Below are 24227 nucleotides of genomic sequence, written 5' to 3' on the forward strand. Positions count from 1 at the left end.
CTGACTGAACTCGTTACTATGGAGACAGAGAGGCAGCCAAACGTCAATCAAACTGAATTATTTGAATTATTAACGACAGGAACACACACGTACTTCTTGCCGAGGTGTCGAGCCACGTCAGACTTCCTGAAGCCGTCCAGGCCGTAGAGGCGTTTGGCGAGCCGTCTGGCGGCCTGCAGGTCGGCCTTCGTACCGTTCGCCAGCGCGTCGTCGCTGCCGCCGAGCGCCAGGCGCTCCGCCACGTCGGCCTGCGGGTACAGCAGCTCAGGGGGGCGGTTCATCGGACGCTCCCTGATACAACACAGAGAGGGAGGAGGCAGCATGTCAGGACTTTCACATCCTTATTCTCCTAACGAGAATAACGAAGGGTTCGTTCCTCTTCACACTTCCTCCTTTCAACTAAAGCCTGTCAGATACAACAAACTGTTATCATATTTATAATTAATGTCAACTAAAACCAACAGATACAACACACTGTTATCATATTTATATTTAAATTCAACTAAAACCAACAGATACAACACACTGTTATCATATTTATATTTAAATTCAACTAAAACCAACAGATACAACAAACTGTTATATTTTTTTTTATATCAATGAGAACAAACGAGGTGATTATGAATTAATTATAACATTTTATTCAGCAATTTGATTTACTGAAAACTGTTACCAGAAACCGAGAGGTCAAAGGTCACAACACAGAGCAGAACTGAAGATCATGTTGATGATTTAACCTCGTAGACTTTTTCTTTAGTATCAGCAGTAATCTGGTGAGTGTTGTGTGTTGCCGTGGTTACCGTGTAAACAGGGAGTGCGAGGTGTGAGTAGTCATGGTGCAGATTAATAGAATAATATGATGACATCAAACTTCAGGAAGCAGAACAGCCAACTGACTGAAAACTTTCTGTTTAATTAATAAAATGTAAGAAAACGTTCCTGCAGGACACAACGACGCTTTATTTCAGACAGCAAACACTGGTTTGAAACATTTGGTTTAATCAAAGTTTAATAAATTCCATCTGAAATCTGTCCAGCTGAGACGTGATATCAGACAAACCTGTGATATCTGAGTTTCCCCGGATGAAAACAGCTGTTTCTGCTCTCTACCAGCTCCTGAAGGAAATATCTGACTCTTTAGCTGCTAAATGCTCCACTATGTTCACCAGCTAGTCTACAGCTAACTGTGAGCAGGTAGTGAACAGTGGCGACGCTATGAGACGCTGAGAGTGAACCAGAACAGTAAAGTTTCAGCCGGACAGATAAACAACGAGCTGTAACTCACTATAAAGCTCCGTAAAGCCGAGCGGAGCTGCAGAGTCTCTGTAGGTTCAATAACACATCACACACTGACACATCAGACTGAGGACAGAAACACGTGTTAGACGTCTAATTCATGCTGGTTTAAAGCTCAAATACTCAAAATGACTCAAAAATTATCTTTTTAAAAGGAGGATCAACTCAACAGTCAAATTTGAACACAGTTTGTCAGAATTCAGACTCATATCAGCTGTTTTTAGTTTCCTGATTCTCATATCTGATGATAAACAAACATCAAACAACCAGCTCCACCTGTCCTCGATGCAAATCATCACATCCAGACAAATCACATGCAAACTCCACTAAGTTTCATCAAGCAAACTTCATACATGTTCTCTGCTTCTGGTCTGTGTGAACATGTAGAGCTGATGTTTCCTTTAACAGCCTCGCTGGCTGCAGACTATTTATAACTGCAGACTTTCTGCTGCATCGACCGGCGTCCCCTCAGGGATCAATACAGCCTCCTGTCCTCTCACTCCACCCGGGCAGAGAGCCGTATTATTATTAATGTAACGCACCTCTCCGCTGCCGCTGCCGCTGCTGCTGTGATACTGTGTCCGTTCTCCATCAGCTGATCTTCAACAAACTCTGTTTAACAGCTCGACCGTCGGGAGGAAACGTCAGAGTTGTGAATGAGAGCCAGAAAGAGGGAAGTGGTTGAAGAGCAGCGTGGACTTCATCTGCTTCCCTTCATGCTCTGAACTTCCCTCCACACACTCGTCAGGTGTTCCAGGTCAACGTCAAACTACTCTCATCTTTCTTCTGCATATTTAAACACATATTTAGAGTTCTTCATCATAGCTACTCCTCCTCCTCCTCCTGTGAGATGCTGTATGATGATGAGGTGAAAATAACCTGATGATGTCATAGTGATGTCATCAGACAATAGCCTTCTGACATTTGAAAGTCTGTGTTACAAACATGAGGTGTAAAGAGGAGTGAGTGAGTGTTTAAAGGCAGGAAGACACTCTCCAGGGGCATTATGGGAAATGTAGGATCCAATGTTTCCACCTCTGCTACTCAGATTCTATTCTTCTGTTTTATATATTGCTTCTGAAAATGTATTTTTACATTATTCCCTTTTTCAATTTTAGATTTTGGTGTTTTTTGTGTTTTCATTTTGTCATTGTAGAGAACTTCCTGGTGCTACATAAATAACCTTTATTATTCTTATGATCTGAACCCGTCTCCCAGCAGTCTTACTGCTGTATGGAAGTGAAACGGGTGTGAACTGAGAAAAGTCTGATTCATGTTTCTCACAGTTTCTGATCAACATGAAACTCGTCTGGTTGAAAATGCATGAAAATGCCAAAATCCATTAATTCAGAGATCAATAGCGTTTGGGAGCCTCGGTTCTGAAACGTGAGTCAACTGTGTGGTTGCCGGGGAAACGTCTCGGTAACTTAGCGTTTCTCGAGCTGCAGCGAGGAGTCGACTCATCGATGAGGTAATGACTTCAGCTTCTCATATTTAAGATTCAGCTGATAGTAACAACAGTAAACTGGATCTAAGCTGAAGGAGTTACAGCAGCTGGACGCGAGGAGACGTCATGACCTCTGCTGCTCTGAGTAACACATGATGATCGATCTGAACCAGAACACGGACGATGACTCGGTCCTGATTCTGATCTGATGACGTGTGAACAGTTTGATCGGCTTCATGCTGCTCAGTAACTCTGCTGTTTGTCTTTATTATGTCGTCACTGTTGTATATTTCATTCAACATTATTTAATTATTTATTGCACATTTAATTTTGCTCGTTACCTTCATATATTTCATTTTTATATAAAGTCAATCCTTCATGTCAGGTTTTACATCCCATTTCACAACTATTATTATTCCATTCTGTAAATAGATTTAAGATTTAATTGTAATATTATTGTTTATTTCATTATTTATTATGACCTTACTTTTGCTCTATTTATATTCTTTATTCTTCTTTGTGTGTTGTATACTAATAATAAACCGAGTCTGATGAGTCCAGTTCATAAATATATGAAAACATGAAGAAGAAACATCATAAACAACTAACAACTGACCAACCTCAATATGTTTAGTCTTAATTATGGGACTGAACTTGTTCCATTCAGTCTGACGTTGTGTTTGTGTTAATCACCACATATGACTACAGTTCCATTAAAACATTTATGCATTTTTATCAAAACACTAAAACTAAAATGACCGCTGCTTTGCTCCCGCCTCCACAGCCGGAGAGAGAGAGCAGAGTGAATGTGAGTCCGGATGTTTCTGTCCAACACCACCCATTCAACCAGGACAGAAATAACCTCTCCAGCAGCAGCGGCAAGGGAACCTCACTCAACAGGACGCCAGGAAACGCTTGTTTTCTTATTTTTCTTACCCAGCAGCCACCGGGGGGCCGGTCCATCTCTGGCTGCAGCGCTCACGTCCACTGATTCAACAGAAACAGACACACAGGTCCAGATGATGGAAGCTGGAGAGTATTTATGTGTCTGCTGCTGCTTTTAGTCCATCTGACTAAAACAAATCTACTGTTTCCCTTGTTTAGAATTAAAACGCGCAGTCCCTCCAAGATATGAAGAAATATTATAAAGTCGTATACGCAGACTGATTAAAACAGCTGCTGACATGCTGCATTCACGAACAAATACTCAATATAAACTACCTAATCAGAAATGAACTTTGTTGCACAACAGTCAGGTTTAGTGACGGCAACTATTTCATGTTGAACAACTCAACCACTGTATGATGGATTGATCAGAGAAAGAGGAAAAGAAAGACTTCCTTTCTTTCTCTCTGTCCTGTTTTGTGTTTCAGACGTAGATCCAAAGAGAAAACAGGCAAAGAGAGAGAATAATGAACAAATATAGAGAAAGACTTCATGAAACAGACACACTGTTATTTTCCAGGGTGTGTCAGTCAGCTTTCATTCATCCAGTCTGAAACCACAACAAGCAAACTGCCGACACAACACACCAACATTCAGATTAAACACTGACACACAACACACCAACATTCAGATTAAACACTGACACACAACACACCAACATTCAGATTAAAACAAATAGAAGAAACATCTTCCTGTTGGTCCAGTTTGAAATGACCAGTCTGTTCTTATTCTATTTCAGTTTGTCATTAAATCTCATGTTCAGACTCAAACCACAGACGTGTTTGTCCGTCTCTAAATACTTCCTACCCTGTCTGTAGCTGTCCACTGGTTCCTACCAAATAGTCAACAGTGGTCTGAACTGAGTCACAACACACGATCAGATGTAGATCAAATACTCTGGTTTATTTCCAGTTCTGTTAGTGTTAAATGTAACTGTGCTCAGACTGAAAGTGAAATGTTACACACTGAAAATAACTAACTGGCTAAAGTTTAACCCGGTATGAGTCAATATATCAGCAACATAACATCAGTTTAACTTTAGCAATCTGTTACTGTGAGACAGTGTTACACACAACAAGCTTTAACTAGAAACTGTTACAGGCAGTGTTTGGTTGGGTTTGGGTTGGGTTAGGGTTGGGTTAGGGTTGTGTTTGGTTGGGTTGGGTTAAGGTAGTGTTTGGTTGGGTTTGGGTTGGGTTAGGGTTGTGTTTGGTTGGGTTAGGGTTGTGTTTGGTTGGGTTGGGTTAAGGTAGTGTTTGGTTGGGTTTGGGTTGGGTTAGGGTTGGGTTAGGGTTGGGTTAGGGTTGTGTTTGGTTGGGTTGGGTTAAGGTAGTGTTTGGTTGGGTTTGGGTTGGGTTAGGGTTGGGTTAGGGTTGGGTTAGGGTTGTGTTTGGTTGGGTTAAGGTAGTGTTTGGTTGGGTTTGGGTTGGGTTAGGGTTGTGTTTGGTTGGGTTAGGGTTGTGTTTGGTTGGGTTGGGTTAAGGTAGTGTTTGGTTGGGTTTGGGTTGGGTTAGGGTTGGGTTAGGGTTGGGTTAGGGTTGTGTTTGGTTGGGTTGGGTTAAGGTAGTGTTTGGTTGGGTTTGGGTTGGGTTAGGGTTGGGTTAGGGTTGTGTTTGGTTGGGTTGGGTTAAGGTAGTGTTTGGTTGGGTTTGGGTTGGGTTAGGGTTGGGTTAGGGTTGGGTTAGGGTTGTGTTTGGGTTGGGTTAGGGTTGTGTTTGGTTGGGTTGGGTTAGGGTAGTGTTTGGTTGGGTTTGGGTTGGTTAGGGTTGGGTTAGGGTTGGGTTAGGGTTGTGTTTGGGTTGGGTTAGGGTTGTGTTTGGTTGGGTTGGGTTAAGGTAGTGTTTGGGTTGGGTTTGGGTTGGGTTAGGGTTGTGTTTGGGTTGGGTTTGGGTTGGGTTAGGGTTGTGTTTGGGTTGGGTTAGGGTTGGGTTAGGGTTGGGTTAGGGTTGGGTTTGGGTTGGGTTAGGGTTGTGTTTGGGTTGGGTTAGGGTTGTGTTTGGGTTGGGTTAGGGTTGGGTTAGGGTTGTGTTTGGGTTGTGTTTGGGTTGGGTTAGGGTTGTGTTTGGGTTGTGTTTGGGTTGGGTTAGGGTTGTGTTTGGGTTGGGTTTGGGTTGGGTTAGGGTTGGGTTAGGGTTGTGTTTGGGTTGTGTTTGGGTTGGGTTTGGGTTGGGTTAGGGTTGGGTTTGGGTTGTGTTTGGGTTGTGTTTGGGTTGTGTTTGGGTTGGGTTTGGGTTGTGTTTGGGTTGTGTTTGAGTTGGGTTAGGGTTGTGTTAGGGTTGTGTTTGGGTTGTGTTTGGGTTGTGTTTGGGTTGGGTTAGGGTTGGATTAGGGTTGTGTTTGAGTTGGGTTAGGGTTGGGTTAGGGTTGGGTTTGGGTTGGGTTAGGGTTGGGTTAGGGTTGTGTTTGGGTTGGGTTAGGGTTGGGTTTGGGTTGTGTTAGGGTTGTGTTTGGGTTGGGTTAAGGTAGTGTTTGGTTGGGTTGGGTTTGGGTTGGGTTAGGGTTGGGTTAGGGTTGTGTTTGGGTTGGGTTAGGGTTGTGTTTGGTTGGGTTGGGTTAAGGTAGTGTTTGGTTGGGTTTGGGTTGGGTTAGGGTTGGGTTAGGGTTGTGTTTGGTTGTGTTTGGGTTGGGTTAGGGTTGTGTTTGGGTTGGGTTAGGGTTGTGTTTGGGTTGAGTTAGGGTAGAGTTTGGTTTGGTTGTGTTTGGGTTTAGGCTGAAAGACTACTTGGTTAGAGTTCATGAAAGATCATATTTGGGTTAAAATAACTACTTACGTCATTGTGGTGGTTTGAAGAAAAAACACAATTATGCTTCAAATGAAAGCTTGTTGGATTGTCTAAAGGTATCTGACCCCCACCACACACACATACTTATAGCCTGAACGATGTGTATCTGCATTTTTCGGGATACTGATCAGTCTTGATGTTTGATATCAAGCTTTAAAATTCCAGTTATTAAAAAAAAAACAAATACATCACATAGACATTTTTGATGTAAGATTTCTGTAATTTTTTTATCATCTATTTCTTTTACATTGTTATTATTTACGATAGTGAGCCAGATATAAAGTGTTTGAGACATTTTACAGTGTAAAAGAAACTCCAGCGGTTAATAAATACATCTGTCAGTGCTCTCTGGTGGACAGACTATCATGGAGACACTGTTCCTAAATACACTCAAAAAAGTCTTTGACATTTCTTTTTATTCATCAGTTTACGTCTATGACTACACAGACACAGAATATCTACACAAGCTGATATGAAACACTATATCATCCTTTCCTTGAGAGGATAGTCTGGACTAACAACCTCCTCCATCTGGTCTGGACACTAAAAACAAATTGTCATTAGGTGAAAGTAAAAGTTATAACTCCATCATTAATTATTACTTTACCACTCCATTCATCATCACACATTGGAATTCATTTGGAGATCGCCGTCAGTCTTATCTAATGCCAAAAAGAAACTGTATAAACTGCATAAATGTCCTCGTGATTAACTGTCAATCTTTGAAATCCAGTTTGTGTTTCTTCTGCTTCAGATGGCTGTAAACAGCTTTTACGAGTTCAGTAAGGCCTCACTGATGCTTGATCTATAATAGATGCTGGTAGAAAACTTCTTCCAAACTGCAGAGGAGACCCTCTGAGAGCCTGGGGGAGTTTAGTTCAGCAGAAACTTCACTAAAAACAGGAAGGTTCATTATGAATTCTGTTAGAAGTGATGCAGAGCCGAGTTACTGCTGAGTCAGATCACCGAGTTCAAGCAGCTTAACACTCAAACTCAACAAAAACACAGAAAGTCTTCAGGACGCTGCTCAGGGGATCCAGAGTAACCTGAGGGTCACATGACCTTGTTATCAAAGTTCAGATCTGCTTTTAGTCAAATGCAGATGATGCAGATTCCTCCCTGAGCACATCACAGCTTTGTTCTCCTTCGTCCACATAGAGAGATGCAATATGCATCAAAATTTATACCTCGTAATCTCAGAATCATAATTCTGTCAAACCAGAACGCACAAACATCAATCACACCGTTATCATCAGCAGAACCTTAACAAACATGTGTTTCTCTTAGATCTGACAAAAAGACGCTCTCAGTTCAGAATCATCAAAGTTCTAAAGGTTTTTACAGCGTGCAACTCGGATATCACTGAACTTATTGATCCAATTTGGCAGCCATACGACTATGAATGAAATAACAACAAGCAACGACACCCTTCCAGGGTTTAAAGCATTAAAAAGCAATTTAACCCTTATTTTAGCTTCAACACTAGGAGGTGGGTGAAATTCTTACCAATTCATATCTTCTTCAACTTCTGTTTTTACAAAAGACCAGTCATGTTGGTCAGTAAATTACACTTTCATTTCATTATTGAAAGACTGTAAGATTCTTCCACATTAATCAATTATCTAATTTAGTTAACTTTTTAAAAATAGAAGAGCTGCTGACAGTGACCTTTATCAACACATTGTTTAGCTGCCACCAAAGAGTGGATGACTCGAAATTTCCTCCATCTGAACCCTGACAAAACTGAAGTTATTTTAATTGGTCCTGATAACTTTGCCACTGCAGCTACTCAGTTTATTGGTCCACTTCACCAAACATCAAATCTACTACTAAGAATCTTGGTATCATCTTCGACCAATATATGACATTTGACCATCATGTGAATAAGCTTGTCCAGTCCTGTTTCCTTCAGTTAAGAAATATTGCAAAAGTAAGACCTTTATTGTCCTCTATTGATCTTGAACCATTAATCCACACATTCATTTTCTCATGGCTAGACTAGTGTATCCCCCTCTACACCTGCCTCAGTCAGTCTGCTCTAAAACGTTTGCAGTTAGTCCAAAATGCAGCAGCCAGACTTCTAACCAGAACCAGCCGTAGGTCCCACATCACCCCTGTTCTGGCTTCCCTCCATTGGCTTCCTGTAAAATTCAGAATCAACTACTCAACTAGATCCTGCTGATTACGTATGAGGTACTCCATGACCTCGCCAAAAGCTACATGTCTGACCTCCTCATTCCACTTCTCAACCGCCACGATCCTCAAATCTCAACCTTTTATCTGTCCCCGCAAAACAAAAGCTGACGGCGTGCTAGCAGCCTTACCCCCAAGTCTGTGGAACCATCTTCCACAATCTATTAGACCTGAACCTTTGGACTGTTTTAAACGCTATTTATATTCTTCCTGTTCTCATGTCGTTTAATTTCAGTTTGGTCTGTTTCTCTCTGTGCCGAGTTATATTTTATATTGTAAATTACATCATTTTGTTAATCTATTTGTTTTACTTTTGTGTGTGTGTTTGTGAAGCTCTTTGTTGCTCTGTGTTATATAAATAAAGCTTTACTTACTGTCATTTATCATAACTGTCAGTTATGTTTCACACTGCAGTTCAGTGGACTAACGACACACAGCGTGCTGGAGCAAGAGGCTAAAATTTGTGCCTCCTTTTCTATTCATTCAACCGAGAATCAGTTTTGAATCTAATTGGACACCAAGAATCTGGATCGAATCGGATCTTGAATTTCCCAAAGACACTAAGGCACTTTCTAACACATAATATCTAATATCAGCTATATCACATGGCTGTTTTTATTTCACACAAAAACAGATATATTTGGTATCTCCCTGATGTTAGTGTGTTTTATTTTGTTTAGTGACACTGAATTGACCAACAACCAAAACACACATTTGTTTATACTCATAAATTTTGTTCTTACCTTCAAACATTTTAAATCACCAATGAAACTGACAAACGTTTGTAAATTTCCTGAATGCACAAGATCAAATCTGTGTGTATGGACGTTTCATAATTGAGGCCCAATGAAGCGTTTTTCAGGACTTTGAAACATCCACTGACAGGGATTTAGTCTATACACGATATATAATATATACAAGTTAGGTGTGAGTAAAGTAAAACTGAAAGAAAATGAATGTGGGCTGCTTTGTTTTGGTTCTTTAATTTGAAGTTTCAGAACCTCTGAAACAACATTTAGACAACGGAGGTTAATCCAGACTGAACAGTTTCAGATCTCTGCAGCTTTCAAAGGGTTCACACATTCTGATAAACGAGAAGGTACGAAGGCTCAAACTAACCCTCCATGTGCTGTTAATCAATCACCCGACATTTCTGATCCATGAAACATCTTTATGTCGTCTAATCTGAAGGTTCATTTGCAGGTTTGAATCTCAGAGAAAAGACTGCAGCATGAAAACATTTCACTGAGTTGCATCAGTAGAAAATAAACATGCTTCTTTTGGGGAAAAAATAAAGTTTTGGCTCTAACCCTTTGAGCTAAATGCTAACATCAACAACACAAAGTACAGCTGAGGCTGATGATGTCATCAGTTCTGCCGTAATTTGCTCATAAAACAAAGTATTTTTGACCAGATGATGGCACTAGGGGAAAAGTCAGAGGATCAAAGTTATTATAATTCATACAGAATGTGTGAAACTAATTTCACAGCAGTTAAATCAGCTCATGTAATTCACCTGCGCATCACTTACTGCCTCCGCCCACTGACTGCAGATGAAAAGGAGCTTTTCATATACAGCACTCTATATATTCACTGTATACACAGCACTGTATGTATATATATACTATATACACAGTACTTTGTGTATATATATATATATATATATACATAAAGTATACATATACACTGTGTACACAGTACTTTATATACACTGTTCAAAAAAATTAAGGGAACACTCAATTGTCATATTATAACACCAAGGCAGTTAAACTTCAGGGATATCATTCTGGAAGCACAAGTGATTGTGAATCAGTTTCACTTGCTTTAGTGCAAATGAAAGTGACAACAGGTGCAATGGAGAGGCAAAAGCAAGACAACCCCCAAAAAGAGAATGGTTTTGCATGTGGTGGCCACAGACAATCGCTCTCTCCTGATCCTTCCTGATTCTTCTCTAATTTTGTGTTCTGCTAGTGTCTTTGTCACTACTGGTAGCATCAGGCGGTACCTGCAGCCCAATCAGGTTGCACAGGTAGTCCCACTTCTCCAGGATGTCACATCCATATGTGCAGTTGCAAGAAGGTTTGCTGTGTCTCACAGCACAGTCTCAAGAGCATGGAGGAGATACCAGGAGACCAGCTGTTACACGGGGAGAGCTGGACAGGGCCGTAGACGGGCATCAAGCCAGCAGCAGGACCGGTATCTGCTCCTTTGTGTGAGGAGGAACAGGAGGAGCACTGCTAGAGTCCTACAGAACGACCAGCAGGCTACTGGTGTGCATGTTTCTGACCAAACTGTCAGAAACAGACGCCATGAGGGTGGCATGAGGGCCGGATGTCCTCTAGTGGGACCTGTGCTCACAGTCCAGCACCGTGCAGCTTGATGGCATTCACCCGGATTGGCAGGTCCACCACTGGCGCCCCGTTCTCTCCACAGATGAGAGCAGGTTCGCACTGAGCACATGTGACAGGCGTGAAAGAATCTGGAGACGCCGTGGTGAACGTTATGCTGCCTGTAACATCATCCAGCATGACCAGTTTGGTGGTGGGTCAGTGATGTTCTGGGGAGGCATATCCTAGGAGGCTCGCACAGACCTCCATGTCATAGCCAACGGTACCCTGACTGCTGTTAGGTACCGGGATGAAATCGTCAGGGCAATGGTCAGACCTTATGCTGGTGGACTGGGCCCTGGGTTCCTCCTGGTGCAGGACAACGCCTGGCGGTTCATGGATCACAAAGGCATTGATGCCATTAACTGGCCCTCTCGTTCCCCGGACCTAAATCCAACGGAGCAACTATGGGACGTTATGTATCAGCGCATCCGATGCCACCAAGTACCGCTACAGACTGTCCAGGAGCTCACTGATGCCCTGATCCAGGTCTGGGAAGAGATCCCCCATGACACCATCCGCCGACTCATCAGGAGCATGCCCAGACGTTGTCGGTATCACATACAGGCACACGGGGACCAAACACACTACTGAGTCATATTATGAGTTGGATCAGCTGTGATTTCAATTTTTTACTTTGATTTCCGGTGTGATTTTGGATCCAGCCCTCAGTGGGTTGATGGTTTTGGTTTCCACTGACTGTTGGTACGTCATTTTGTTCTCTACAGTTTAAACAATTTACGTCAGTAAAGATGTTCAACTTGAATAATTTGTTCATCAAGATCTGATGTGTGATTTAAATGTTCACTTAATTTTTTTAAGCAGTGTGTGTATACGCTATATATATACACACAGTATATACACTACTTTATATATATATATATATACAGTATATATACAGTACTGTGTTTAGATTCTTCTCCATAATGCAGCAGCATCAGGAGGCATCTGATCCTCTGCAGCAGGACAACAAACATCCAGCCAGACTCATAAAGAACTATCTTCAGTCTCTGATCTCAACATCATGGAGTCAGTCTGGGATTAACATGAAGAGACAGAAGCAGCTGAGACACTGAAATCCACAGAGGAACTCTGGCAACTTCTCCAAGATGCAGGAACAACCGACCTGCCGAGTACCTGAAACACTGTGTGCAGGTGAACCGAGAAAACATTGATTTGCTTTAGATTTCTGCTGTTTACTCAACTTTGGATCAAGTTAACTGATCAATAAAAACTATGCATGACATTACTTTTGAAAGACCCTCACTTTACTTTTAGTGCCTATATATATATATATATATATATATATATATATATATATATATATATATATATATATATATAAACTTAGCATAAAAAGTAAGGAAATGTGTGTTTGGTAGATTATTTCTTTGTTGTAACGAAGCTTCTTGGCAATAAATCTTATACCGTTGGAAAGCCTGTTTATTTCCCTTTTAAATGGTGCCACATTTTTAAGGAACATGCATTTGTGGGATGAGCAGCAGAGCTGAGTATGTGGGTTGCGCCCATGAAAAATTTGCCAAATCTTCTCTGCCAATGCCAAACAGCTTATTTTGCTGTTGCTACTGACTCTTGTTCTGAGCTTCTGGTACCCCCAGGTGCTGCCAATCAGGTGCCTGATTGGCACCTTGTCATCATTGGAGGCAATCTCAATGCAGAGAAATATCGACATGAAATTCTGCAACCAGTGGCAATCCCATATCTCCAATGTCTGGGACAGAACTCTATCCTCCAAGATGACAACGCTCGCCCCCACAGAGCGGGTTTATCAGAGACTACCTCCAGAATTTGGGAGTGGAGAGGATGGAACGGCTTGCCAGCAGTCCTGACCTCAACCCCATTGAACACTTGGGCGTGCTGTTTGTGCCAGAGTGACCAACACAACCACGTTGGCTGACTTGCGACAAATGGTGGTTGAAGAATGGGACGCCATGAGGAGGAGGTGCCAGGCTGTTGTGGCTGTGTATGGTTCTTCCACACGCTACTGAGGCTCCTGTTTGTTAAATGAATAAATTGTTAAATTGCCAATATGTCTTGTTTCTTCAAACTTCAATCATCCAATCCACCAAACACCAAACAAGAGTCAATGGCAGAATGAGCTGTTTGGCATCAGCAGAGAAGTTTTGGCAAATTTTTCATGGGTGCAACCCACATACTCAGCTCTGCTGCTCATCTCACAAATGCATGTTCCTCACAAATGTGGCACCATTTAAAAGGGAAATAAACAGGCTTTCCAACGGTATAAGATTTATTGCCAAGAAGCATCGTTACAACAAAGAAATAATCTACCAAACACACATTTCCTTACTTTTTGTACTATGTTTATATATAGTTCCTCATTGATTCTCCAGTGTCTCTTCTGGAGGGATGAACATCATTGTTCATAAAGGTCTTCCTCATGTAGTGTTGTGATGATGATGATGCAGAGCGCTGTCTAACACGTCAGCTGGGTTGAGATCTGGTGACTGTGAAGGTCGTAACATGTGATTCACATCATTTAATCTTAATCAGACCATCATCATCATCCTGGAAGAGACCACTCCCATCAGGATAAAGCTGATCACTCACAACTACTTTGTATTGATTAGCAGTGACCCTTCCCTCTAAGGGGACAAGTGGACCCAAACCATGCCAGCATAACAGATCCCCCAGACCCCCTCACTGTAGGGGTCCAGCATCCAGACCTGGACCAGTTTTCCTTTAATGTGTCACCCGTCTGTATATACACAAACATTTATATGTGTATATATATAAATATGTGTATATATATATATATATATATATATGTAGAGAGAGAGCGCGAGTTCTGTAAATGGGTGGTGCAGTAAATGTTCTGTGAATCGTCCATTAAATGGAAAATAAAGAGACAATAAATCAGCTCAATGGTTAAGACACAAACCACAAAATCTCAACGTTTGCAGCTGTTAAAGTCTCCCGATTCTGATTCTGGTCTCTTTGCTCCTTCAACTGTTTAACACTCAGAACTCAAAATCTGCCACAGTTTCAACTGAAAATGAAACAAAATAATCCCCCTTCAACATCAGACACAAGCCAACATGAACACCAAAGCTGCAACTAACAAGTATTTTCTTGATCAATTGATTAGTTTTTGGTCCATAAAATGTCAGAAAATTGTGAAAAATATTGATCAGTTTTTCCCAAAGACGACGTCCTCAAATGTCTTGTTTCGTCCACAACTCAAAGATCTTCAGTTTACTGTCATCGAGACTAAAGAAACCAGAAAATATTCACATTTAACAAGCTGCAATAAGAGAATTTGGACTTTTTCCTCTTGAAATCTTGAATGAAGACGAGTGAATCTGATATCAGACTGAGCTGATCAGCTGAATCTCAGGAGAACTGATCAATATGTGATCAATCAAACTACATCACATCATATTTATGATACAGAATATATACAGACTCACCTGTACACAGCAGGGTAGGGCGGAGCGTACAGGTACCTGTCCTCCAGAGCCCCGCCCCCCCAGCACAGCAGGTGGCTCGCCATGTCAGCGTGGCCCCGCCCACTGCGCTGTCAGAGGCCAGCGGCAGCCGCCAATCAATCCACATCCATGGCCGTGAGCCCGAGGTGGCGTTACCGAGGGTGACCGAGCGACGTCACCGACACATCAAACCAATGACATCATAAAACAAACCAATGACATCATAAAACTAATCCTTCAACATGTTAAAGTTCTCCTCGTGTTTCTGTGAAGTTGCTCTAAGTCCTGTTTGTTCTCTGCTCACTGCTCGGTCAGCTCCTCCTCCTCCTCCTCCTCCTCCTCTTTGTCTCTCTTTCTTTCACTCTATAAAAATCTCAGCGCCGGCTTCTCTCCACAACTTTCTCTCTTTCTCTTCCCCCTCGTCTGGTCTCGTCTCAGCAGCTGAGTTATTTTCCTCGGCTGAAGGGAAGGAGGTTTGTGTTTCCTCCCCGGTTTGACCCAGGACTCCTCCTCCTCCTCCTCCTCCTCCTCCTCCTGCTCCTCCCCCCCACCCCCCCTTCTGTCCTCTCCTTCCCCTCTTCCTCTCTTTGTCTCCTCTTACCTTCCTCTCACTGCATCAACCTTCCTGGAGGTTTTTATCTGACTCAAACCTCACTCATTCACAGCGAGAACATCTGTTTAAACTTCATTCATTCATTCCAACAATCTGCTGCGTCGCTCACAAGGAAACTTCAAACTCCAGAACGTCATCAAAACATCTCACAGTAAACTTGTTCTTTATCCAACACGTGCTGCCAGAGTTTCTACTTTCAGACGTAGAACTGTAGGTGAAACACACTGAACACTTTAAGAGTCTATAAAGAGTTAATAAATGTGTATAACTCTATAATGTATTAATAATCATTCTGTAAAGCATTAATAAATGCTTATAACTCTTTATAATGCAGCTGTCAGTAGATACAAGTTTTTATTAATGTATTAATTAATAACTATAACTCCTCCTCTGGACACACAGAAGTGTTTGCTGCTGTGTTACATTATATTAAATGTGTTCTAATAATAAAGAATGCAATAATATTACAATGTCTTTCTGTAGCACAATTCATGCATCAAATTCAACACAAACTACTTAAATATAAAACCAATGAATCCGAACATTTACAATCAAACAGACACAAGAATAAATACCTTCATAAATTCACTTAGTCACTCACTTTAGTTTGAGAGCTGATTTTTATTTGATTGTTAAAAAGATCATTCATTTTGGCATTTTTGTTGTACCAAAAATGTAATTACATTTCTTAACTTGTTTACAATTAATACATTATAATATTTATTTATAATAATTTACACTTTCAAAACTGAAACTGGATTTTTTAAATAATTTATATAATAAAAATGACAAAATTAAAAAAGCCACATCGACTATTTACAGCTGTAATCTAAATGTGTAAACTATTACAAAATATAAGAGTTTTGTTCATTTAGTGACTCGTTAATGACTTGTTTATGTCTAGTTAATGACTTGTTAATGTCTAGTTAATGACTTGTTTACTTCTAGTTAATGACTTGTTAATGTCTAGTTAATGACTTGTTTACTTCTAGTTAATGACTTGTTAATGTCTAGTTAATGACTTGTTTACTTCTAGTTAATGACTTGTTAATGTCTAGTTAATGACTTGTTTACTTCTAATTAATGACTTGTTTACTTCTAGTTAATGACTTGTTAATGTCTAGTTAATGACTTGTTTACTTCTAATTAATGACTTGTTAATGTTTAGTTAATGACTTGTTTACTTCTAATTAATGACTTGTTAATGTTTAGTTGATGACTTGTTAATGTTTAGTTGATGACTTGTTAATGTTTAGTTGATGACTTGTTAATGTTTAGTTGATGACTTGTTTACGTCTAGTTGATGACTTGTTAATGTTTAGTTAATGTTTAGTTAATGACTTGTTTACATCTAGTTAATGACTTGTTAATGTTTAGTTGATGACTTGTTAATGTTTAGTTGATGACTTGTTTACATCTAGTTAATGACTTGTTAATGTTTAGTTAATGACTTGTTAATGTTTAGTTGATGCCTTGTTAATGTTTAGTTAATGACTTGTTTACATCTAGTTAATGACTTGTTAATGTTTAGTTAATGACTTGTTAATGTTTAGTTAATGACTTGTTAATGTTTAGTTAATGACTTGTTAATGTTTAGTTAATGACTTGTTTACATCTAGTTAATGACTTGTTAATGTTTAGTTGATGACTTGTTAATCTTTAGTTGATGACTTGTTTACATCTAGTTAATGACTTGTTAATGTTTAGTTAATGACTTGTTAATGTTTAGTTAATGACTTGTTAATGTTTAGTTAATGACTTGTTTACATCTAGTTAATGACTTGTTAATGTTTAGTTGATGACTTGTTAATCTTTAGTTGATGACTTGTTTACATCTAGTTAATGACTTGTTAATGTTTAGTTAATGATTTGTTAATGTTTAGTTGATGACTTGTTAATGTTTAGTTGATGACTTGTTAATCTTTAGTTGATGACTTGTTAATGTTTAGTTGATGACTTGTTAATGTTTAGTTGATGACTTGTTAATGTTTAGTTAATGACTTGTTAATGTTTAGTTAATGACTTGTTAATGTTTAGTTGATGACTTGTTAATGTTTAGTTGATGACTTGTTAATCTTTAGTTGATGACTTGTTAATGTTTAGTTGATGACCTGTTAATGTTTAAATAATGTTTAGTTAATGACTTGTTAATGTTTAAATAATGTTTAGTTAATGACTTGTTAATGTTTAAATAATGTTTAGTTAATGACTTGTTAATGTTTAAATAATGTTTAGTTAATGACTTGTTATTGTTTAGTTGATGACTTGTTTACGTCTAGTTAATGACTTGTTAATGTTTAGTTAATGACTTGTTAATGTTTAGTTAATGACTTGTTAATGTTTAGTTAATGACTTGTTATTGTTTAGTTAATGACTTGTTATTGTTTAGTTGATGACTTGTTTACGTCTAGTTAATGACTTGTTAATGTTTAGTTGATGACTTGTTTACGTCTAGTTAATGACTTGTTAATGTTTAGTTGATGACTTGTTAATGTTTAGTTGATGACTTGTTAATGTTTAGTTGATGACTTGTTAATGTTTAGTTGATGACTTGTTTACATCTAGTTGATGACTTGTTTACATCTAGTTGATGACTTGTTAATGTTTAGTTAATGACTTGTTAATGTTTACTTAATTAGTTGTTAATGTCTAGTTAATGACTTGTTAATGTTTAGTTGATGACTTGTTTACGTCTAGTTAATGACTTGTTAATGTTTAGTTAATTAGTTGTTAATGTCTAGTTAATGACTTGTTAATGTTTAGTTAATGACTTGTTAATGTTTAGTTAATTAGTTGTTAATGTCTAGTTAATGACTTGTTAATGTTTAGTTAATTAGTGTAATAAATGTCTCATTAATGTCTCATTAATGTCTTGTTAATGTCTTGTTAGTGACACATTAATGTCTCATTAATGTCTCGTTAATGTCTCGTTAGTGACACATTAATGTCTCGTTAATGTCTCGTTAATGTCTTGTTAGTGACACATACATGTCTCATTAATGTCTTGTTAATGTCTCGTTAATGTCTTGTTAGTGAGTCATTAATGTCTCATTAATGCCTCGTTAATGTCTCATTAATGTCTTGTTAGTGACACATAAATGTCTCAATGTCTTGTTAATGTCTCATTAATGTCTTGTTAATGTCTCGTTAGTGACACATTAATGTCTCATTAATGTCTCGTTAATGTCTCGTTAGTGACACATTAATGTCTCGTTAATGTCTCGTTAATGTCTTGTTAGTGACACATTAATGTCTCATTAATGTCTCGTTAATGTCTCGTTAGTGACACATTAATGTCTCATTAATGTCTCGTTAATGTCTCGTTAGTGACACATTAATGTCTCGCTAATGTCTCGTTAATGTCTCGTTAGTGACACATTAATGTCTCGTTAATGTCTCGTTAGTGACACATTAATGTCTCGTTAATGTCTCGTTAGTGACACATTAATGTCTTGTTAGTGACACATAAATGTCTCATTAATGTCTCATTAATGTCTTGTTAATGTCTTGTTAGTGACACATTAATGTCTCATTAATGTCTCATTAATGTCTCGTTAATGTCTCGTTAGTGACACATTAATGTCTCGTTAATGTCTCGTTAATGTCTTGTTAGTGACACATACATGTCTCATTAATGTCTTGTTAATGTCTCGTTAATGTCTTGTTAGTGACTCATTAATGTCTCATTAATGCCTTGTTAATGTCTCCTTAATGTCTTGTTAGTGACACATTAATGTCTCGTTAATGTCTCCTTAATGTCTTGTTAGTGACACATTAATGTCTCGTTAATGTCTCATTAATGTCTCGTTAATGTCTCGTTAATGTCTTGTTAGTGTGACATGTTAATGTCTCGTTAATGTCTCGTTAATGTCTCGTTAATGTCTCGTTAATGACACATTAATGTCTCGTTAATGTCTTGTTAGTGACATATTAATGTCTCGTTAATGTCTTGTTAGTGTGACATGTTAATGTCTCGTTAATGTCTTGTTAGTGTGACATGTTAATGTCTCGTTAATGTCTCGTTAATGACACATTAATGTCTCGTTAATGTCTCGTTTATGTCTCGTTAATGTCTCGTTTATGTCTCGTTAATGTCTTGTTAGTGACATGTTAATGTCTCTATAATGTCTTGTTAGTGACATGTAAATGTCTCGTTAATGTCTTGTTAGTGTGACATGTTAATGTCTCGTTAATGTCTCGTTAAAGACACATTAATGTCTCGTTAATGTCTCGTTAATGTCTTGTTAGTGACACATTAATGTCTCGTTACTGTCTTGTTAGTGACACATTAATGTCTCGTTAATGTCTCGTTAATGTCTTGTTAGTGTGACATGTTAATGTCTCGTTAATGTCTCGTTAATGACACATTAATGTCTCGTTAATGTCTCGTTAATGTCTTGTTAGTGACACATTAATGTCTCGTTAATGTCTCGTTAATGTCTTGTTAGTGTGACATGTTAATGTCTCGTTAATGACACATTAATGTCTCGTTAATGACACATTAATGTCTCGTTAATGTCTCGTTAATGTCTTGTTAGTGACACAATGTCTCGTTAATGTCTTGTTAGTGACACATTAATGTCTCGTTTATGTCTCGTTAATGTCTTGTTAGTGACATGTTAATGTCTCTATAATGTCTTGTTAGTGACATGTTAATGTCTCGTTAATGTCTTGTTAGTGTGACATGTTAATGTCTCGTTAATGTCTCGTTAATGACACATTAATGTCTCGTTAATGTCTCGTTAATGTCTTGTTAGTGACACATTAATGTCTCGTTACTGTCTTGTTAGTGACACATTAATGTCTCGTTAATGTCTCGTTAATGTCTTGTTAGTGTGACATGTTAATGTCTCGTTAATGACACATTAATGTCTCGTTAATGTCTCGTTAATGTCTTGTTAGTGACACATTAATGTCTCGTTAATGTCTCGTTAATGTCTTGTTAGTGTGACATGTTAATGTCTTGTTAATGTCTCGTTAATGACACATTAATGTCTCGTTAATGACACATTAATGTCTCGTTAATGTCTCGTTAATGTCTTGTTAGTGACACAATGTCTCGTTAATGTCTTGTTAGTGACACATTAATGTCTCATTAATGTCTCGTTAATGTCTTGTTAGTGACACATTAATGTCTCATTAATGTCTCGTTAATGTCTTGTTAGTGACACATTAATGTCTCGTTAATGTCTCGTTAATGTCGGGAGTCATAGCAACAGTATTCTGACATGTCACCACCAATAGTTGGACTAGAGCAGCTGGATACTGTTCAGTCCAATGAGAACTGCCGTGTGAGTAAAGTCTGCAGCTTCCAGGATTTACTTTCGTGGCGAGCGGCCCACTGCACATGCTCAGTATGTTTCTCCCTCTCGGCCCACAGATTTAACATTGTGATGACGTCACTGATTTTAATATCACTTTTCTTGGCTCGAGGAAAGTTTTACAAATATAAAACCTTCATGCATCAGAACTTCATAATAGAAAGAGTCATAATTGACCTTCTCTGCAGTACCGCAACTGACCACTGGAAGAAACTGGCAGCAAGGCTGAGCGGCGCCGTATCCAGTTCTTATTATACATCCATGATCACCACCGACAGTGTCAGCAGGTCAGAGGTCACAGACAACAGATGGAACAGATCACCATGAATGACACAGAAAAGAGGAAGAGGAGGAGGAGGAGGAGGAGGAAGATTTCAGAGCAGGGAGTGTCTCCATTTTTCTGACAGGAGCGAGAGATCTTTCTTTCCATCCTGTCTCTGAAACGCTGCCTGAATGAATCCATCTGGACAGACTGAGTGTGTGTGTGTGTGTGCGTGTGAGAATGTGTGTGTGTGTTTGTGTGTGTGTGTGTGTGTGTGTGTGTGTGTGTGTGTGTGAGAATGTGTGTGTGTGTGTGTGTGTGTGTGTGTGTGCAAGTCTTTCTATCTTTGAGAGAACCAGTTTCAGTGGAAAACCAGCCTTGTGAGGACATTTTGTTCGGTCCTCACAACTTCAAATGGCAATTTGAGGACTAAGACTTGGTTTTAAGGTCAAAGGTTAGAGTTGGGTTTAGGTTCAGTTTAGGTTTAGGCATTTAGTTGTGATGGGTGGGGTTAGGGGCTGGGGAATGCATTATGTCAACGAGTGTCTTCACAAGGATATAAAGACAAACGTGTGTGTGTTTTAAACTGGAAACAATAAAGTTTGTGTTTGAATGTGAGTCCTGTCGGTCCACACCCAGCCGAAGGAGTCGACTGAGGCCAGAGGGGAAACAGAGAAACTCCTCCAGACAGAAACACAGAAACCTTCCAGCTGCAGTTTGTTTTCATGTTTCACTGATTTTCTGTTAAAAACTAAAACTCAGATTCTAAAAACACAAATGAGAACAAGAAAGTGAGAAATGTTTTCATACTGCTGGACATTCATCTGAACACAGTAAACAAGTCTAATTCTCTACAGTTTACAGTGTACTGAAGTAACTAAATACATTTACTCAAGTACTCTAGTAAAGTACAGTTTTGAGGTACTTGTACTTTACTTGAGTATTTCCATGTGATGCTACTTTCTACATTTCAGAGGGAAATATTGTACTTTCTACTCCACTACATTTATTTGACAGCTTTAGTTACTTTTCAGATGAAGATTTGACACAATGGATAATATAACAAGCTTTTAAAATACAACACATTGTTAAAGATGAAACCAGTGGTTTCCAACCTTTTTGTCTTTTGACGTCTTACAAAAAGCAGTGTGTAGTCGGGGTCACATTTACATTACCACCATATATAATAATATATCAGCTAATTTAATCTAATATGATAATATCTGTTAATATCTCTTAATTACAAGATCCATAACACACAATTATATGAAAGAAGTTTTGTATTTGTGATATATTGTTCTAAAATCGAGATATTATTCTCATAATTATTATAAAAATGTAAAGAAATAAAAGTTAATGGATGACACAATACAGAAGCACAAAATATTTATATTCTAATATTTCTTCTTCTTTGGTTAATACAATTAGAACTGCAACTGACAATTATTTTAATAATTGATTCGTCTGTTGGTTATTTTCTGGATTAATCGATTAGTTGTTTGGTCCATAAAATGTCAGAAATATGGATCAGTGTTTCCCAAAGACGACGTCATCAAATGTCTTGTTTTGTCCACAAAGATGTTCAGTTTACTGTCATCGAGACTAAAGAAACCAGAAAATATAAACATTTAACAAGCTGCAATCAGAGAATTTGGACTTTTTTAGATTATCAGAATAGTTGGTGATTAATTTTTTGTCGACCGACTAATCGATTGATCCTTGCAGCTTTAAATACAACATACGTCTGTAAGACGACAGCAATCACATTAGAAATGAAGTGTTGGTTGTTGAACAGTAACACGGGTGTAAAGATGTTTAAAGCTCACACTGATATAAAATAACTGACTGTGTGTGAGAGTCTGAAGTGTCTCCAGCAGCAGACTGAATAATAAGATGCTGACTCACTGTGAAACACAGAGTCTGTAATCCATCAGAGCGGCAAACATCACTGAGCAGATCCAGAACAGCACGAGACACGAGACACGTGATCAGCTGCAACTCACCGCCAGTAAAATACTAGAGATCAGTTCAAAGTGTTGTTAAAACACTCCAGGAACTAGTGGAAGCCTCCTGCAGGGATGAGAAATGGATTTTTATAACCTTCTTGGAATTAAATGCGTGAAAACACAGGATGGATAAATATATTAAAAGATTTATGTTTAATAAGAATGATTATTTAATTTAAGAAGTTCGCTTGCTATGAATTCTTGAGGAATTGTGAGATTGATAATGTGTGTTTGGTTGAAAGGATCATTTAGTTTCTCTTCTGTTTGGATTTGATTGTTGGTGTGTTTGTTGTGTTTGTGTGATTATAGTGTTTGTTTTTATGTGATGTCGTCTTTTTATCTTTGATCATCTTATTGCCTCTCTACTGTGTTTTTGTCTTCTTGTCTTAACTTCACCTTAACTGTGTCCTGCTTTGTCTTTATCTGTTGAAGCACTTCTATAACTCTGTTTTAAAGGTGCTGTGTAAATAAAGTTATTATTAGGGACCGAGCCCAGAAGGCAGAGGACTACTGTAAAACAGTAGAGGACTACTGGACTACTGGACTACTACTAAGGCAGAGGACTACTGTAAAACAGTAGAGGACTACTGGACTACTGGACTACTACTAAGGCAGAGGACTACTGTAAAACAGTAGAGGACTACTGGACTACTGGACTACTACTAAGGCAGAGGACTACTGTAAAACAGTAGAGGACTACTGGACTACTACTAAGGCAGAGGACTACTGTAAAACAGGGCGAAGGCCCGTTATTTTTCATTGTTTCTTTCTTTATTATTATGGGACATCACACCTAAATTTGACCCCCTAAACATGCTTAAATACTCACCAAATTTGGTACACACATCAGGTCTGGTGAAAAATTTGATAAAATGTAAAAATTAACCCCCAAAGTGCCAAAATGTGCTCTCTAGCACCACCTATGTAACTAAAATGGCCGCCACAGCCCGTAGGAATGTCGTAGAGAGATCAAACCAAAACTCAATTATTCGTCTAATCAAGACCTACAAATCATACACTGACACCCCTGACCTAAATCCAACAGGAAGTCCGCAATTAGCCTTTCAAAATAAGACTTTGCCCCAATTTTGGCCCCCGAACAAACGCTATCTCCTCCGAGGGCGTTAATGGTATCGACTTCAAACTTTAATACATGACTTATGACACTGTGCTGAAAAAAGCTGTTAAAAACTATGTAATAACTCGAACGGTTTGGATTTAATAAGCCCCTTAAGTTGCAGAGCCACATCACACCTTACAATGTAAACCAATGGGGAGGCAATCTATGGGCATGGGTCCTTTCTTACGTCCGGCGCAGAGCGGCACTAAGACCGACGCAGCTGTCATTTTCCCGTCCAGCGCCCATGTTGTTAGAATAGCGAAGGCACTTGCGCCCATCAGAGCGTCCATGGGCGTGTTGGTCTAAAATGAGGTGTGGTCACATGAGGCAGTAGAGAGCGATTGACCAACAAAAACCTGGTCTAAAGTCAATGACGCAGTGTTTCAC

At 39.0% G+C, this 24227-nt stretch overlaps 1 protein-coding gene across 6 annotated transcripts in view; it reads right to left on the minus strand.

The window, feature by feature from the left end:
- Nucleotides 1-24227, minus strand: part of psda (pleckstrin and Sec7 domain containing a) — an 89312-nt gene that overhangs the window by 28978 nt on the left and 36107 nt on the right. For 4 of the 6 annotated variants that reach the window (XM_067611017.1, XM_067611018.1, XM_067611015.1 and 1 more), the window contains 2 exons: nt 94-291; nt 1-16 (listed from right to left, as the gene is read on the minus strand). The exon at nt 1-16 is cut by the window's left edge and continues 65 nt beyond it. In XM_067611017.1, the coding sequence (XP_067467118.1) occupies nt 1-16; nt 94-291 (214 nt within the window). Of the gene's footprint in view, nt 17-93; nt 292-1838; nt 2326-14500; nt 14974-24227 lie in introns of those variants that run through there. The other 2 variants (XM_067611019.1, XM_067611020.1) reach the window with 2 other exon arrangements.

This window comes from Thunnus thynnus, chromosome 14, assembly GCF_963924715.1.
Source record: "Thunnus thynnus chromosome 14, fThuThy2.1, whole genome shotgun sequence".
Taxonomy (NCBI): Eukaryota; Metazoa; Chordata; class Actinopteri; order Scombriformes; family Scombridae; genus Thunnus; species Thunnus thynnus.